This window comes from Natrix helvetica (genome assembly GCF_964273705.1).
Source record: "Natrix helvetica genome assembly, chromosome: 1".
Classification (NCBI taxonomy): Eukaryota; Metazoa; Chordata; class Lepidosauria; order Squamata; family Natricidae; genus Natrix; species Natrix helvetica.
This window is the reverse complement of record NC_138548.1, coordinates 5,214,769-5,233,946: the sequence shown is the minus strand read 5'-3', so window position 1 is coordinate 5,233,946 and position 19,178 is coordinate 5,214,769. Positions and strand designations below refer to the sequence as shown.

Here is a 19,178-nt window from a genome sequence, read left to right as displayed (position 1 = left end):
TTTTGGCATGCACGGCCCTTGCTCTTCCTGTTGGTGTTTTTTGCAAGTGCATGTTCGCCAGGAACCAGATCACCAAACGGCCAATGCCCATGTGCACACTGAAAACAAGGTCATTTTCCTGGCATGCGCATGCGCACCAGGTGGCTCCTCTTCTGTTTTCTGGCACGCCAATGCACGTAAAGACCAGCTGGCTGCTGTGCCTGAACCCGGAAGAGCAATTGGTGATGGCTCTGTGTGTCATTTTTGTTGCCTAAATGTAGAACCTTACTCTTTTTAACATTGAACTTCATTTTATTAGATAGTGCCCAATGTTCAAGTTTGTCAAAATCCTTCTGTATCTTTAGCCTATCTTCTGGAGTGTTGGCTATTCCTGCCAGCTTGGTGTCATCTGCAAATTTGATGAGTTCCCCATTTATTCCCTCATCTAAATCATTGATGAAGATATTGAAGAGTACTGGGCCCAAAACAGAGCCTTGGGGTACTCCACTGCATACTTCCCTCCATGTAGATGCAGTTCCATTGAGGACTACACATTCAGTGCGGTTAGTCAGCCAATCTGGTGGTGATGCTGTCTAATCAACATTCTTCTACTTTATCTAGTAGTAGGTTATGGTCTACCTTATCAAATGCCCTACTGAAGTCCAAGTAAACTATATCGATGGCATTCCTCTGGTCCGCTAATTTTGTCACATTATCAAAGAATGCAATAAGATTAGTCTGGCATGATCTGTTTTTGACAAGTCCATGTTGGCTTTTGGCTATTACTTTGTTTGATTCTAGGTGTTTGCTAATTCGTTGCTTGATTATCTTTTCCAGAATCTTTCCTGGTATTGAGGTCAGGCTGATAGGTCTGTAGTTTCCTGAATCTGTTTTTTCCCCTTTTTTGAAGATGGGAACCACATCAGCTCTTTTCCAGTCCTCTGGTAGTTCCCTGGTGCTCCAGGATCTCTGAAAGATATAGTTCAGTGGTTCTGAGATCTCATCTGCAGTTCCTTCACAACCCTGGGGTGTAATCCATCCGGTCCTGGTGATTTGAACTCATCTAGGATAGACAGATGCTCACTTAGCATTTTCTTCCCTATTTCAACTAGTGTTCCTAATCTGATTTTTGTGGTGCTGTTTTTGATAGGTTGGACTGTTTTATCCCTTTGTGTAAAGACAGATGCAAAGCATGAGTTAAATAGTTCTGCTTTCTCCCTGTTCCTTGTCACCTTCTTGTCACTTTTTCCTAGCAATGGACCAATTGTTTCCTTAACTTTTTTCTTGTTTTTAACATGTTGGAAGAAGCTTTTTTTTGTTATTTTTTACTTTTGTGGCAAGCCTTTCTTCATTGTGAGCCTTAGCTTTCCTCACTTCATCTTCAAAAGGCTCGGGCTATTTGCTGATATTCTGCCATAGTTATGCCCCCTCCCTTTCCACTTTTTATACTTATCTTTTTTGTCTTTCAATTTGTCAGAGAGTTCTTTATGCAGCCATGCTGGTTTCTTTTGGGAGCTGTTATTTTTCTTCTTCATTAGGATTGTGCTAGACTGGGCTTTTGTAATCTCATTTTTCAAAACTTCCCAGCTTCTTGAGTTGTTTTCCCCTTGAGGATTCTCATCCATGGAATTTTTCCCAAGCTCTCTTTAAGTTTATTGAAATTAGCTCTCTTAAAGTCCAAAACTCTAGTTTCACTTTGTTCTACTACTTGTGTTTGCATAATGTTGAATTCCAATATTGCATGGTCACTTGCCCCCAGGGTTCCTGTGGCTTCAACACCTTATATCATTTCCTCTCTGTTAGTGAGAATTAAGTCCAATATGGCTGATCCCCTTGTTCCCTTCTCTACCTTTTGGAAAACAAAGTTGTCTGCTAGGTTTGTTAGGAACCTGTTGGATCTTCCACTTGGTGCAGAGTTTGTTTCCCAGTTGATGTCAGGGTAGTTAAAATCCTCCACTACTATTGTGGTGTGCTTCCTACATACCTTAGTTAGCTGACTAGCAAAAAGTTCATCTACTTTCTCTGCTCGGTTGCGTGGCCTGTAGTATAGACCTATGGCAATGTCATTTCCCCCCCAACCTTTAATATTGACCCAAACACATTCAAAATAGTTCTCATCATTGTTGTGCTCTATTTCTGTAGAGATGTACTTATTTCTTATAAATAGTGCAATTCCACCTCCTCTTTTATTTGGTCTATTTCTTTTAAATAATTTAAATCCTTCTAGCTGTATGTTCCATTTGTCGGTTTCATCCCAAGTTTCTATAATGGCAACAATATCATATCTGCCCTCTTTTCCTTGAATTTATAATTCGCCCTGTTTATTCCTCATACTCTGTGCATTAGTGTATAGACATTTGAGTCCATTTTGATTGACCTTGTGTTTACTGTCTACATAACCTGTGTTATGCCTGACTGCCCCTATTTTCTTGCCACTTGTATGATTCATGCACATGGTATGGCACTCACTATTAAATGCTTGGTTTTGCTTGACAGCGGGAGTGATAAGCTTACCCGCACAAACATCTGTGTTACATGCACTGATAACCCTATGAATTTTAGATTTCTGGGGACAGAAATGTTCTGTATCAATTAATTATCTGTCCCCGCTGTTCAGTTCAAATGTTTATCCAGAAAATCTGTGAATTTAATGCCAAGTAACTCAGTCCCTTTCTTGGTTGGGTGCAAACCATCTCTTTTGCACAGTTTTTCATTGGACCAGCTGCAGACATCATGACTAATAAAACCAAAGCCTTCCCTTTTACACCACTCCTTTAGCCACACATTAAACTCTGCTACAGACTGGCCCTTCCCTTTTTGTTGCTTATATACTGGAAAAACCTCTGAAAAGATAAGCCTACAACCTATACTACTAAGTTCATACCCCAAGCTCTGGAAATCATTCTTCACAGAAAGTACATCTTTTTGGGACAGATCATTTGTGCCAAATGTATAATAGCATCGACATCACAGTCCTTACTTGCATTCTTGACTATCTTAAGAATACGCCTCTTATCTCTGCTGGCAGTAGCACCTGGCAGACACCTGACCTCTTTTAAAACCTCCATATCCTTTCCTAAATTTACATCCCTTATGATTGAATCACCAACCAGAAGGTGACTTCTCTTTTTGCATATCTTGATCTTCTTGTGCGACTGATGTGTGATATCTGGTTCCCTATTTCACCTTTCCAAAGTAAGTTCTTCATTTTGGACCACGATCCCCTGCTTATTTGAGTCATCATTATCACAACTACCTTGACCTGTCTCTTTAGTGTCCCCATTAGGGTCAGCAAGGCCACTATATCTATATCTATTATGCTGGGTCACAGCAAAAGCTTTGTGTTTATGGTTCACAGCTCTCACCCTGCCAGATCCCACGGTTGTCCAGACTGCTCTTCTCCTGCAGGATCTTTCCGGGGGGGGGGGGGGCTGACAGCGTGGCATCTCCATAGAGTGGAATGGCCGAATTGGACACCTAATTTTTGCTTGGAGAGCACAGATTAGAGATTCTAGATAGGTAATCTGTCTATGTAGACTATTTCAGCGTTCCAAGTATCATGCAGAATTAAATCAGAATCAAAGGCAAAACTTTCCTTAAAGTTCCAATTTAATAAGTCAGACATCTTAGCACATCTGTGAAAAATCCCAACTCTGATTTGCTTCCTGGAATTCCACCCAGTTGAAAGTTCATAATCTTATGCCCACTCCCATAAATCCGTCACATGGCCCAATCTTCTTCTTCCACGCTGGAATCTCCACCCAGCTGCTTCCGGTCAGGTGTCGAGGTGCGGAGACAAAAGATGACGTTGGGCTTCTAGAAAAGAATGACAACAACCTATTCCACAAATCTACTCCTTTCTATTCCCCCCTCCCAACTACTACACTAATTAAACAGCATAGGAAAATAATAGAAAGTGTGGCAGGCCAAAGATCCTAAAGAGGAATATATTTGCAGGCCTGACAGACTATTAATTTGTTTACAAAGGGGACAGTATCCAAATTTGAAAAGAGTACTGCAAAAGACAGGTGCAAGATAGCTATTACATTGAACTAAACCGGTCATTTTGAAATAAAACAAAATCACAATTTTAAGCACAGTAACCCAGAATGTATTATTTCTATTTTGGTTTATGGACATATGATTCTACCTACTCCTCTTTTTTAAAAAAAGATTTTTTTTTATTTTAATTGAACAAAAACACAAAAAAGAATCATCCTTCAATACATCTTGTAGAAAGCGTGTCGATTGGTTACAAATAACTTTCGTGCATTTCTTCCATAGTCATTACTTGTAGTTCATATTAGATTATACACTTTAAATCAAAAATCTTTATGTATCTTACTATCAATATACCACAATTCTCATTTGACTACAATTATTTGAACGTGCTTCTACCTGAATTTATTCATACTTAAAAACACAAACACATAATGGCATTTGTTAGCTATTTCAAAAATCTTCCAATAACATTACACTTTTATAACATATTCTGAGTAAAAATCAAGTAATAAAGTAGCTAAGCCTTTCTCCCCCCCTCCCCCCTTCCCCCAATTCACTGTTTAGAATTTATATCCAAGTTGCTTTTACCAATACCAGAGCATGTATATATTATTAAACAATATCCATTAACATTTCCTTGTTGTTATTATAATTAGCTAAAAGTCATTTACTATTTATATCCCAACTCCTCTTGTCAACCCCCCCCCCCAAAAAAAAACATTACACCTTTATGACAAAACCTAAATAGAAATTTGTTACTAAAATTTATAGGTCTTTTTCCCAGGTCGCAATTTGCAATCTATATCCAGATTTCTTTTACTAGTTTAAGAGTACATAGTATATATCATTAAGTTGTATCCATTATCATTCCATTATTGTTAATTATAGCTATTTAATTGTTGACCAATAAACATTTAATAACAATCTAAAACAATCTAAAATTACAAAATTCCTACTTATTGCTCAACCAAAATTAACTATTTTTTTATTATCAACTTTCATTGTCAACCTGTATCTTTCCAGTAACAAAACAGTCTTATCTCTCTTGCCAATTGTGGTGTCAGTCTTCTTTTTATCACCTTTATAAGGTTTTTATAGATTTCTCTCCACACTTTGCTGCTTGAAGGATTTCTCAGGTAATCTCGTTGCCCTCCAATTATTTTTAAAGTTAGCTTGTTTTTGGTTATCAATCGTGTTTCTGAAAGAGTTTCTCTTCTTAAATCCATCATTAACCTTTTTTCTTCTTCTGCATCTTGAAATCCGGGTAGAGCTCCAATTCGTCGAAATCCCTCTTTCATGTTCCCTTCATTCCACTTTCAACCACATTTGCTCCATTAATAAATTCATCGGTTGTCTTGTCTTTATCTTCTATATCTTCATTCTCCCCTTTAGTTTTTGGGGCTCCAACCCCTTCATGTTTTGCTATGAAGAATACTAGTTTTTCCAACTTCTCAATTCTCCCATACCCTTCCAACAAATTTTGAATCCAGCAAAATATTTTCAAATCTTAAGGTTTCCTCATCTGAATATTGATCCATGTTTCCGAAAGAAAGAAGAAAGAAAGAAAGAAAGAAAGAAAGAAAGAAAGAAAGAAAGAAAGAAAGAGAAAAAACAAATAGCCACTGCCACTCTAGCCTTTCAAGCCTCTTTTATTTTTTAATTTTAGGTTGATTTAAGCACAAGGTTTTTTTTTGTGCTCTTCAAAAGAGAAGAATTCTGTTCTGTTTTGTTTTTTTCCCCCTTTCTTTCCCCTGCCAAAATAGTTCTCACAGGCACCTGTAAAAACAATTTGTGCCCTTGGCTCTTTTTCAGTTTGTATAAACAAATTACAAACCCTTCAACTACAAAGTCAGTGAAAACGGAGAGAAAAAAATAAGAGATACATTGTTTCAAAATCTCCAGCTTCCGACTTCCGAGTGGCCATGTTGCTACTTTTCACTTTCACTATTTCAGGTGTCATCGCAACGTGGCTCCTCCCCTCTCTACCTACTCCTCTTTTTCTCTCTGTTTCCCCACTTCCAGCCAGCAGCTCCAATCACCAGCCACAGGAAGGTTCCAATGAAATGGAGTTAAAGGGCCACTACCTGCTCCTCTTTTTCTCTCTGCTTCCCCCCTTCCAGCCAGCAGCTCCAATCACCAGCCACAGGAAAGTTCAAATGAAATGGAGTTAAAGTGCCACTTGCTGCTCCTCTTTGTCTCTCTGCTTCCCCCCTTCCAGCCAGCAGCTCCAATCACCAGCCACAGGAAGGTTCAAATGAAATGGAGTTAAAGGGCCACTACCTGCTCCTCTTTTTCTCTCTGCTTCCCCCCTTCCAGCCAGCAGCTCCAATCACCAGCCATTTTTTCTAAATCCAAATTGCTTGTTAGAGAGTAGGTTGTTTGTCTCTAACTGGAGGGTGATGAATTGGTTTATGATTGATTCCATGGCTTTACAGATGATGCAAGGAAGTGAGATTGGTCAGTAATTTTCAACTAGGCTGGGGTCTCCTTTTTTGAAGATTGGAATGACTGTTGCTAATGTCCATAGGTAAGGAGCTGGTTCTGAAAGATACCTCGTAGATGGTATTTAGAGGTTCAGCTATGGCAGTGGAAAGCTTTTTCAGAATGTAGGCACATAATCCATCAGAGCCAATAGATAGAGATGGCTTTATATTGCATAGTGCCCTTTCAAGAATATCTTCTGTAAATAATGATGTCAATTTTGTCATTTTTTGTTGAGAATACACAGAGTATTCATACTTTTCAGTAGAAACTGTCAATTTATGGATCTGAGCAGTCCTGCCCCAAAAGGCCATTTTTCTGCCCCTCAATAATTTAGAATGGAATAGAATAACAGAGTTGAAAGGGACCAAGGAAGTCTTCCAACCCACTTCTTAGGCAGGAATCCCTACACCAGACAAATGGTTATCCAACATCTTCTTAAAATCTTCCAGTGCTTCACAACTTCTAGAGGCAAGTTGTTCTACTGATTCATTGTTCTAACTGTCAGGAAATTTCTCCTTAGCTCTACGTTGCTTCTCTCCTTGGTTAGTTTCCATCCATTGCTTCTTGTCCTGCCTTCCAAATGTCATGTGAGGAAAACCATAAAATAAAAATTTAGAATGTGGTGTTAAAACTTTTGTGTGTAAGTACAGGTAGTCCTCGAGTTACAACAATTCATTTAGTGACCATTCAAAGTTACAACAGCATTTTTCACACTTGCAACCATTCAGTATCCAAATGGACATGTCATCAAAGTCAGATGCTTGGCAACTGACTCATATTTTTGATCACATGTTTTGTGTTCCAAGGCAGGGAATAAAAGACGGCTGCTAGACGTTAATCTTTATTTAAAAACAACAGTAACTGACTAAGCCAAGAAACACAATCTCCGGCTGACAGCAATTTATACAAATGCCGACAGTCGGGGAACCAATAAAAGGAAGGTCTACCCGCGCCACCTACTGGTGGATCGGCTCAGTACACAACACCCCTTTCCCCTGGTTCGTGCAGACGTAGTCCCGTAAATACCCGGGACGCTGGCGCACGCACAGAGATCTTCGCAGGGGAGGAGTGTCTGTGGTTGACGTAGGAGGATGGCTCGGTCCAGAAGGCAGGCGGAGCGGTTCCAGAGGCCCCGCCCCGGGAGGTGCACCAAAGTTACAAGATAAGTCTGCAGATCTAAACGTGGTGGGGGACACGGGTTCAGAGCTAGCTGCGTTGTTGTCGTTGGGCCGGCAGGCGACGTCGCTAGGGCCTAGTCTACTCGGAGTTGATGGTCTATCCGGAGACCCATCGTCAGTTCGCCACCGCAGCTGATCTATGTGGCGCCGCCACATTCGTCCATCGCCGAGTAGGACCCTGTAAGAGCAGGGCCCCGTTATGTCCGCAATACTTCCGGGTACCAACTTTGGATCACCCGCGAAGTTCCGTGCAAAAACCCTCTCACCCACCCGAAAAGCCCTAGGAGGGGGAGAGGTAGGAAGAGGAGAAGAGAAATACAGAGGGTGTAAACGGTCCAGGGTGGTCCGGATTTTCCTGCCCAAGAGGAGTTCAGCAGGACTTTTGCCTGTGAGGGGGCACGGGGTGGAATGCTGGGAACGCAGATAGGTAGTAATCCGGGAGGATAAAGGAAGATTAACCATGCGGGCAAGTGATTCCTTGGCGGAACGCACAGCACGTTCAGCCAGGCCATTCCCCGCAGGGCGAAAGGGAGCGACTGGGGCATGGCGAATACCCAAAACTGCAAGGAATTGTTGGAATTCCTGGGAAGTGAACTGGGGGCCATTGTCCGAGACAATGATGTCTGGCAACCCATGGGTGTTGAACAGTGAATTAAGGATGCGGATAGTGGCCGCGGAGGTGGTAGAGGGCATAGGAAAAAGTTCCACCCACTTAGACCAGGCATCTATGACAAGGAAAAAGGAAGTGCCTGCGAGGGGGCCCATGAAATCTATATGGAGACGATTCCACGGAGCCCTAGGATGTTCCCACTCGCGAGCAGGGGCAGAGGGAGGGGCGGGACGGACCTGTTGGCATGGGGTGCAGCGCTGCACCCAAGCCGTAATGTCTGCATCCATCGAGGGCCACCAGACATACCCCCTGCCCAGGGATTTCATCCGGACTATGCCTGGGTGCCCTTCATGGAGGCGTGCAAGCACAGACTGGCGGGAGGGAGGCCATCCCCTGCGAACATAGTTAAGGACAGCAGAAATGGTGGAATCAGAGAGAGAGGACAGGGCTATATTGGAGGCAGTAATGGGCAGATGGAGTTCGTCCAGGAGGTGGATGGACTCAATGGGAGCTGGGTCGGAAAGAAGCAGGGGAAGCGGGCAGCGGCTAAGAGCGTCCGCGTGGCCCATGTGGCGGCCGGGCTTATGAATGAGGGAGTAATTGTAAGCAGAGAGAAATTCCGCCCAGCGCGACATGCGAGTGGAGAGGATGGGAGGAGTAGGGTGATCCCCTGTGAGGATGCCCAAAAGAGGCTTGTGATCCGTAAGGAGGGAGAAAAGACGGTCGTAGAGATAGTGGTGGAAACGTTTTACCCCCGCAATGGCGGCCAGCGCCTCTTTGTCCAGCTGGCTATAATTTCGCTCAGGCTTGGACAAAGTGCGGGAGTAAAAGGCAATAGGGGCTTCCGAGCCATCAGGGTAAGCGTGGCTCAGAACAGCCCCGACGCCGAAGGGGGAGGTGTTGCAAGCAAGGAGCAGAGGAAGGGACTGATCGTATTGTACCAGGACAGGTGGGCGCGTGAGAGATTCCTTGACAGCCATGAGCGCCTGCGCTTTGTGGCTAGTCCATGACCAGGCGGCAGAGCTATCTAAAAGCCTATGGAGAGGCTCTGTGAGGGAAGCTTTATGAGGCATGAAAGAGGAATAGAAGTTGAGGAGGCCAAGAAAGGCCTGCAACTCAACCTTGTTAGAGGGAGTGGGGGCGGAGAGAATGGCGTCTATTTTGGAAGGGGAGGGATGGACGCCATGCCGGTCAATGAGGAAACCTAAGAATTCAACAGAGGGAACACCAAGCTGGCATTTGGAGGGTTTAAGGCGGAGGCCAGCTTTACGGAAACGCTGTAGGACGGAGCGAAGAACTTTGGCGAGTCCTGATCAATCCTGAGCAGCGATCAGGACATCATCGAAGTAGGGAGTGACACCAGGGATCCCATGGAGCAACCGCTCCATGAGACTTTGAAATATGCCAGGAGCAACACTAATGCCAAACTGGAGCCTTTTGCATTTAAAAGCGCCGCGGTGGGTCACGATTGTTTGCGCAAGCGCCGTGGCGTCGTCAACAGGGAGCTGCTGATACGCTTGCGCAAGGTCCAATTTAGCAAAAATCTTGCCCTGGCCGAGTGTGTGCAGGACGTGTTGCACAACTGGAACAGGATAGGGATGGGCTTGAAGGGCCTTATTGACAGTTGACTTAAAGTCCGCGCAGATCCTTACGGATCCATCGGACTTCAAGGGGACTACTATAGGAGTCTCCCACGAAGAAAAGTCCACAGGTTGAAGCACCCCCTGGGCAAGAAGCTTATCAATTTCAGCGTCTACCTTTGCCCTTAAGGCAAAAGGCAGACGTCGGGCTTTGAGACGGATAGGAGCAACAGTAGGATCAAGGTTGAGGGAAATAGGAGAGCCCGTATAGCAGCCCAGAGAAGAAGAGAAAACATCAGAAAATTCAGAAAGAAGGGAAGAAAGGTCATCCCCAAGGGAAGAAGAACACCGGGTAGAGTGGATCCCTGAAACAAATAGACCGAGAGCACGGAACCAGTCCATCCCTAGTAGAGAAGCTAGGTTTTTTTTTACAATTAATAATGGCAGACGCCCATTGAAAGAACCGTAGGTAACAGTAGGCGTCGCGCAACCCAGCAGCGGAATTGGGTTGCCCTGGTAGTCTCGAAGATGGCAGCAGGCAGGAGTTAGGTCACGTGTTCGGAAGTTAGGCAGAAGAGAAGAGAAGGTGCTCCAGGACATGATAGAACGGGCAGATCCGGTGTCCAGTTCCATGGAGCACGGGCTGCCTTCGATCTGAAGCGAGAGATGGATCTTACCACGTTCTCCCTGGGAGGAGGAGGAAGCGTCGACGACCCATTCCGGACAAGAGTCGTCAATGTCACCTAGGGAGAGAAAATTTTGGCGCCTGGCAGGGAGAGGCGGCGGCGCTGGCCGGTAGATAGAAGGCACCGTAGCAGGACGGGAACCAGGAACAGTAGAGCGGCAAACATTTGCTAAATGGCCCCGTTTACCGCACTTTCGGCACACAGCAGTGCAGAAACGGCAGGCTGAGCGCAAATGGTGGCCGCCGCAGCTGAGGCAATTCCGTGTATCTTTATGGCTCAAAGATTGCAGGCGGTCAATCACCAAATCTAAGTCAGTTTGAAAAGAGTTAGAGGCGACAAGCTGGTTGGTGGCTGAAGAAATAGCTGGAGGAAAATGCCTCTGGTCAGGAGTGGATTGACCTGCCATTTCGTAAGCGCGAGCCTCATCGACAGCATTCTTCAATGTGAGGTCCGAGCGGGAGAGAATGCGCCGGTGGAGATTAACATCCTTTAAACCATAGATGAATTGCTCGAGGAGCGCTTCGTCTACGTCGGCAAATTCACAAGTAATAGCGGCAGCTCTAAGCGCGGCTACGTACTGACTTATAGATTGTCCATCTCGTTGAACGCAGTGGCGAAAGTCTTGGCGCCTGGCAAAATGTGAGGGCGCTGGCTCATAGTGTGTTTTAAGTTTTGCCATGAGAAGCTCCCATGGCATGGTATGAACAGGGGTGGGGGCAGATAGTGCCCTTGCCGTGGCAAACATTTCTGGGCCACAGTAATTCAAGAAAATACCCCTCTTATGTTCAAGCGAGAGATTCAGCAGGTCATGGGCTTGAAGAAAACATTCAAACCGTTCCATAAACGCCTCCCAGGATTCGGCCTCAATGCGGAATGAAGCGAAGAAAGCTGTATTAGCCATAGTTCTTATGGTGTGAGGTTCAGGTTCGCTCACCTTCGTTGCCAGTTTTGTGTTCCAAGGCAGGGAGTAAAAGACGGCTGCTAGACGTTAATCTTTATTTAAAAACAACAGTAACTGACTAAGCCAAGATACACAATCTCCGGCTGACAGCAATTTATACAAACGCCGACAGTCGGGGAACCAATTAAAGGAAGGTCTACCCGCGCCACCTACTGGTGGATCGGCTCAGTACACAACAACATGATTTCATTTTGTGACTATCTGACAAACTAAATCAATGGGGAATCCAGATTGACTTAACAACCATGATACTAAGTTAACAACTGCACTGATTCACTTAACAGAATCAAGAAAGGGCGAAACTCATTTAACCAATATCTCACTTAGCAACAGAATGTTTGGGTTCTCTTGTGGTCGTAAATTGAGGGCTACCTGTAATTCTGCCATTTGGTTAAAAGTGCAGTTGTGGAAGTCAAAATACAAATGCCCAGTGATAAAGAGAACTTTTTGCATTGTTATGTCAAAGGATCCAAATATTGGTGTTACTCCTCATTGCTCATATCTCAACCAAGACCCAACTCTAATTTTTCAGATTTATACCTGTTTCCTATGATGATGGCCACCACAAAATGATAGATGCCATGATGTTTCGTTTCTGCCTTTCAGCTAATTGCTTCAATTTCTGAAGATCTCTTTTCTTTCAGATACTTGACAATTTGAGGAATGTCCACTTCAACAACAGTGCCGGAGATAAAGTCTCCTTCTCAGAAACTGGACTGAGAACTGCTCGTTATGATATCGTCAACTGGGTTGTCCACCCCATTAAAATTTTAGTACCTGTGAAAGTTGGGCACAAGGATCCCAGGGCTGCCCCAGGCCAGGATTTCACCATTAACTCTGATGCGATCATCTGGGCCTCAAAGGTGAGCAGGAAGGAAATGTTGTAAATTCAGGAAAAGAATCACTCTCTCCTGGGGATTCTGAACATCCTTCTCAGATGAAAAGAGGTCTAAATATGTAGAAAAGCACTTTGGTATTTGGTGAATTATTTGCATTTGAGGTTAACAAATTTGAAGTCTAATTTGTGAAAGGTCCAACAATGGGTGGGAGTAGGAAGAACTTCTCTTTAAAACCAGGATGCTATTATACAATACAATACAAGAGTAGAGTTGGAAGGGACCTTGGAGGTCTTCTAGTCCAACCCCCTGCCTAGGCAGGAAACCCTATACCATTCCAGACAAATGGCTATCCAACTTCTTCTTAAAGACTTCCAGTGTTGGGGCATTCACAACTTCTGGAGGCAAGCTGTTCCACTGATTAATTGTTCTAACTGTCAGGAAGTTTCTCCTCAGTTCTAAGTTGCTTCTCTCCTTGATTAGTTTCCACCCATTGCTTCTTGTTCTGTCCTCAGGTGCCTTGGAGAATAGCTTGACTCCCTCTTCTTTGTGGCAACCCCTGAGATATTGGAACAGTGCTATCATGTCTCCCCTAGTCCTTCTTTCTCTTAAGCTAGACATACCTAGTTCCTGCAACCGTTCTTCATATGTTTTAGTCTCCAGTCCCCTAATCATCTTTGTTGCTCTTCTCTGCACTCTTTCTAGAGTCTCCACATCTTTTTTACATCGTGGCAACCAAAACTGAATGCAGGATTCCAAGTGTGGCCTTACCAAGGCATTATAAAGTGGTATTAACACTTCACGTGATCTTGATTCTATCCCTCTGTTGATGCAGCCTAGGACGGTGTTGGCTTTTTTGGCAGCTGCTGCACACGGCTGGCTCATATTTAAATGGTTGTCCACTAGAACTCCAAGATCCCTCTCACAGTTACTACTATTGAGCACAGTACCACCTATACTGTACCTGTGCATTCCGTTTTTGTTGCCTAAATTAGATTGGATCAGGCTGTGATTTCCATGGACTGTTTCTGTTCAGTTGGATTGTCATCATTCTTTCTTTTAGAAAAACCATAGTTCAATGTAGCAACTTTGAAGTTCAAGATCCAAATTTTAAAATCCCTTGGTGTATTACTAACGGCACTGATCCCCCCAGGAGTGTTTCTTTTTCCTTCTTTTTCTATTAGAACTTGGTGAACACCTTTTTATGCAGACATTCTCAACAGGAAAATGGGAAAGTGGAAATGAATAAATTAATTGTGTTCATTGCCCAAGGCACTTCAAATATTTCTCTTTTCTCTTTTAGAAGGTGCCCTTTGCCAGGTGTGGCAAGAAGAGGTGCCAGGCAGGAGAGAGGAAAAGAGTTCCAGAGGGAGAGCCAGTTTGCTGCTACCAATGTCACCCTTGCCCTGAAGGAACCATCTCAAATCAGACAGGTAGAACAGTTTTCTTTTCTTTTTTAAATATTTTTTTTTTAATTTTCTATTTTCAAAACAAACACAACACATCCTTCTTTACATACTGTAGAAAGTGTATCAGTTGGTTACAAAAACCATAAATATCAGCAATTTTAATTTCTTTATATTCATTTTCCTGTTCAGTTTTTTGGATTTTAACCACCATTTTTCCACTTGATAAACATCTTCAATTTTTTCATCATATTTTGCTGTTAGATCCACTAAGTCTTCCAACTTCTTCTCTATCCTCTCATGTGTGTTTGATAATTTCTGCATTTCTGAGAATATCTTTTACAGACTTAAAACTTCTTTCTGCTGTTGAAATTGTGCCATTATCTCCAGCTAACAAACACTGCTCCTCTATCTTAGAAGGTTTTAACAAGATTAAGCATAGATTCACAATAACGTTTTATTTTCACCTTTCTCTGGTTAAAGATATACTTCAAAGGGACATCTTTATGCTTTTCTTCTTATCACTCTCTATAAACAAGCAGTGAGACCTTGAAGTGCCAAACCAGGATAATCAGTGAGAAAAGTAAAAGTGTTTCGTTTCACACAAACCTCCAGCCTCTGAGTAGCAGTGCTATTGTTGCAGTGTTGCAATTTTCTTTGTTTCTTTTTGTATCTTTTTTGTATTTCAAGTTTTAAAAAGTCTGATTCTTGAATGAGTTAGAAGAACACCCACAGTAATGAAAGAGATGAATTTTAGTCCATAGGTTACAAAGAATAGTAAAAGAAAAAAAAATAGAAGAAAACTTAATCCATTCATTTTAAAAGGCTTCCATAAATTCCGTCCGTGAAGATAGCATTTAAAAAGTAAGATAATCCACTGTCCAAAACCATTCCAAACTTAATTCCGCTGCTTATTTCTTCTGTTCTCCAATTTAAATTAATTTTAAGTTTTTTATAGGCAGTCTCTTTTAAAATGGTAAAAATTCCTCACCAGCTGGAAACACTTTCTCTTTCCATATACTTTCATTTTGGAGCTACCCCGACTTCATCAGCCTAACGGCTGGATTTTTTGTCATTGGATTGAAGAACTTCTCTTGGATCAATCAGGGACTTTGCGATGTCCCTGAGATCAGCAAGACGTGTTCTTCCTGTTCACCGTCTCTGCGGGATGCTTTAGATCCGTTTGGACCACCCAGCACAAAAGTATCGACTGCGATCTCAGAGCATTGAGATTGCACGTCGTCTCGTCGTGACATTGGCTCCTCCTTCAGGTAGAGCACTTTTCAAATGCAAATCTTCCAGGATCTAAGAGGTCATTGAGTAGATAAAGATGTTAATTTTATTATTTTTGTTGGGAATACACTACATCAGAGTATTCATACTTTTCAGCAGAGACTGTCTGTTTATGGATCCTGCCCTGACAAGCCATTTTTCTGCTCCTCAATAATTTGATGCAGGATAATTTTAGGACACAGTGTATGGGCCCCCTACCAGCCATACAATACAATAAATACAATACAATACAATACAATACAATACAATACAATACAATACAATACCAATACCAATACCAATACCAATACCAATACCAATACCAATACCAATACCAATACCAATACCAATAATGCCACCAATGCCAATAACGCCACCAATACCAATAATGCCAATAATACCAATAATGCCAATAATACCAATAATGCAAATAATACCAATAATGCAAATAATACAAATACAATACAATACAATACAATACAATACGAGTTGGAAGGGACCTTGGAGGTCTTCTAGTGCAACCCCCTGCCTAGGCAGGAAACCCTATACCTATTGTCTATTACCTATTGTCATATCTCATCAGGAAAAACTTTTGCCAATTCTCTGAAAGAATGGCTTCTGAGAGTCAAGGTTTAGCACACATTCTTTAGGGATCCTTCTTCTGTTAGCATTTTCTGTCTCCTTAACCCTAACCCTATCAAGAATGAGGAAATCAGAAATTTGAGGAATTTCAAATAAATTTAAAGGATTATTTTAATCTTAAATTCCATTCAAGAATCTGAACTACTAACAGTCAAAGTGAATTGGTGGTGGATAAGAGTCAATGGAATTCAAGGTGGGCTGGATTTAGATCTCTTGTGGGTGTGAAGGGACTCAAGACTGATGATGCATTTCATCCCAACCTCAGCCCAGCCAGCTCTTACTGACTTACTATCACACATGGTGGATATGCGAGGCAGCCAAAAAATACTGGACCAAAATTAAAAAGTGGCTTGAGGAAATAACGGGAACTGCATTGATTGGAAACCAGAACTATTTTTATTAGGTTTAACCACAACACAGTACAGTAGAGAAATATTATACCTAATCCTACATATTACAACTGTGGCCAGAATATCATATGCACAGAAATGGAAAAACAATATAGTACCGAAAAAAGACAAGGAGGTAAGGAAGATTTTAGAATGTACGGAGATGGACAAATTGACAAAGGAAATACAAGCAAAGGAGGAGTCAGAATGTTATTTAGTTTGGGAAAAATGGTACAAATGGCTAGAGAATAGAAACAAGAAATTAGGAACTGTAAAATTAAGGTATAGTAGAGTAATTAGGATATAGAGATAAAATGGGGGGTAGGAAAATAAGTTAAGATATCTCAATGTAAGAAAAGTATATACAATACAATGTAGGTAGTATGAGAATCTGATATAAATGGTTAAAAATGAATAATTAAGAAATTGTACACAAAAATGAGTAAGAAACCACAAACGTAAAATTTGGAATGTATAGGAGGGGAAACAATAACTGTAAAGATTCACTGATATGTATCATATTTTTGGAATATAAGACGCATTGGAGTATAAGACGCACCAAGATTTTAAAGAGGCAAATTTTAAAAAAAGTTTTTGCAGTCTGCAGACCTCCTAAAAACAGCCCATTTCTCGTGAAAACGGCCCTGTGTATTGTAAGAAAAAGGGACATGCATAGCCTTTGGGAGGCCTGTAAAGTGCTCCTGGGGGCTGGGAGCCCCCCAAAACAAACAAAAAGGAGCTGTTTTTTTTATTGTTTTTCCTGGGGGCTGGAGGGGGCAAAAATGAGCACAACATGGCCCATTTTTCACTCATTTTTGCCCTCCCCAGCCTCCTAAAGGCTATAAATGGCAATTTTTGCAAAGGGGGTGGGGTTTGAGGAAGTCAAAAATGCTGTATTCAGTGTATAAGATGCACCCAGATTTTTAACCTCTTTTTAGAGGGAAAATGGTGCATCTTATACTCCAAAAATACGGTATCTGCTTTAAGATGTAAGGTTTAGTTCCTGTGTTGTTTTTAGTTACATGTCTATCTTTGTTGATGTGTGTAAGTGGTTAAACATAAAAATTAAAAAAAGACTGATGATGCATTTATCCCTACCTCAGCCTAGACCTCTCCTCAGAGCCAGAGGAAAGCCAATAAACAATGTGCACACATAAAATATAGGATTCCTGGCTGATAGATCCATTCATCTTCTTGGAGTTCCAGTTTAAAGTGGAAAAGAATAGTTTGCAAAGTCTCTCACACTGAAAGCCACAGCAGTCATATTTTAGCAATGACAGGAGATGGCCTTTTCTTTCTCACAAAAACTGACCAGGCCAGATGGAACTGAACAGATTCTATTCTCTGGCTTACCTTGCCCTAGAATCATCCTGAATGAAGGATGGGGTTTTTTTTTTTTTTGGATGCACCATCAATTGCACTGTATCACTACCAATATTAGTGGGTTTGCCAGAGCAAAAAGGAAACCGTTATGTCAGTCCTTGCAGAGGCATAATGATCATGGCAGATGATGCTAAAATCCTTACACAAAAATTCTTATTTTCAGATGCAGCCCTCTGTGACCCCTGCCCAGAAGACCAATATCCCAATAAGGAGAAGGACCAATGCATTGCAAAGAAGATCCACTTCCTCAGCTATCAAGAGACCCTGGGATACACTTTGACTTCTCTAGCTCTTTTCCTTTCTTTCATCACATCTGCCATCCTGGTGATTTTCCATAAACATCATGACACACCAATAGTCAAGGCCAACAACCGAAATCTCACCTATATCCTTCTGGTCTCCCTTCTGCTCTGCTTCCTCTGCTCCTTTTTCTTCATTGGTCATCCTAGGAAGCTCACTTGTCTCTTCCGACAAACTGCCTTTGCCATTCTCTTTTCCCTTGCAGTTTCCTCTGTGTTGGCAAAAACAGTCATGGTGGTCTTGGCCTTCATGGCCACCAAACCAGGAAACCGGACAAGGAAAATGTTAGGAAAAACGCTGACCAACTCCATTGTCATAAACTGTCCCCTAATCCAAGCAATTCTTTGTGCTGTCTGGCTGCTAACCTCTCCCCCATTTCCCAACTTTGACTTCCACTCCTTAGTAGGAGAGGCCATCTTGGAATGCAAGGAAGGCTCAGATTTGATGTTTTACACTGTCCTTGCCTACCTGGGTTTTTTGGCCCTTGTCAGTTTCATGGTGGCTTTTCTGGCCAGGAAATTGCCTGACAGCTTTAACGAAGCCAAGTTCATTGCTTTCAGCATGCTGGTCTTTTGCAGTGTTTGGATCTCATTCCTCCCCACCTACCTGAACACTAAAGGAAAGTCCATGGTGGCTGTGGAGATCTTCTCCATCTTGGCCTCTGGGGCTGGTCTCTTGGCTTGCATCTTTTTCCCCAAATGCTACATTATTCTACTGAGGCCTGATCTGAATTGTAAAGAGAATATAATGAGGCGCAAGAACCTCTGATTGATGTGGGAATTGTGAAATTTTATTTTGATTTTTGGACTTTAAATTTGATTTTTGTCTGTATGTTTGATCTGATTTCTAAACAAATGAGATGAAATGAGGGCGTGGTTTTGCCATTAAATTGAAATCAAATGAATTGACTAATCACAATCTCTTAATCAGCAACCATTAGCTAAACTTTTATGTACTTATATACATCTATAACAGTTTATCAGCTCTTAGATATCAACAATACATATTTATGAATGTTTTATGTCAAATAATATTTCAATGCAAATTTTAAACCATTTTTCTGCCTATTTTTCCATTTCTCTACCATTGTTATATCCAAAGTTCCTTGTCCGATAAATCACACATTGTTTAACATAATTGTTTTCCAGATTCAGTTTCAACAATATTTTACAGACCTCGTTAGCATTTTCAAATTATTTTTCAAATCCAACTTTGCTGCCTATTTTTTTTGTATTTTATTAGTTTGTCAAACATGTACAAGATAGCAGGTATTAATATAAACATGGACATGAATGAAAGAGGTGAATAAAAATAAATGGGGACAGTAGGACAGGAATTGTAGGTACGCTGGTGCATGCCCCCTTTAGGGACCTCTTAGGAATGGGGTGAGGTCCACAGTAGACAGTTTAAGGTTGAAGCTGTGAGTGTCAGAGGGTGCAACTATGGAGTCAGGTAGAGCATTCCAGGCGT

At 42.0% G+C, this 19,178-nt stretch overlaps 2 protein-coding genes across 5 annotated transcripts in view; one reads left to right on the top strand and one right to left on the bottom strand.

Annotated features, from left to right (window-relative positions):
• LOC309386230 (vomeronasal type-2 receptor 26-like) overlaps positions 1-18,620 on the top strand; it is a 267,735-nt gene extending 249,115 nt beyond the window's left edge. For 2 of the 4 annotated variants that reach the window (XM_081941372.1, XM_081941371.1), the window contains 3 exons: positions 12,125-12,343; positions 13,620-13,749; positions 17,572-18,620. In XM_081941372.1, coding sequence (XP_081797498.1) covers positions 12,125-12,343; positions 13,620-13,749; positions 17,572-18,476 — 1,254 coding nt within the window. In that variant the 3' untranslated portion in view covers positions 18,477-18,620. The remainder of the gene's footprint in view (positions 1-12,124; positions 12,344-13,619; positions 13,750-17,571) is intronic. The other 2 variants (XM_081941370.1, XM_081941369.1) reach the window with 1 other exon arrangement.
• LOC309386357 (uncharacterized protein) lies at positions 7,412-11,652 on the bottom strand. Its single transcript, XM_081941629.1, has 2 exons — positions 10,511-11,652; positions 7,412-7,821 (listed from the first exon to the last, which is right to left on the bottom strand). Exons 1-2 carry the CDS (start codon positions 11,418-11,420, stop codon positions 7,781-7,783), a joined length of 951 nt encoding a protein of 316 aa, XP_081797755.1. The 5' UTR covers positions 11,421-11,652; the 3' UTR covers positions 7,412-7,780.
• Positions 18,621-19,178: the final 558 nt, after the last annotated feature.

Excerpts from the sequence above, each read along its gene's own strand:
- LOC309386357 (XM_081941629.1), bottom strand. The coding sequence starts at position 11,420 with ATGGCTAATACAGCTTTCTTCGCTTCATTCCGCATTGAGGCCGAATCC. Across the intron at positions 7,822-10,510 it reads CTCCTCCCAGGGAGAACGTG|GGTCCTACTCGGCGATGGAC; the intron begins GTAAGATCCATC and ends CTGCTCTTACAG.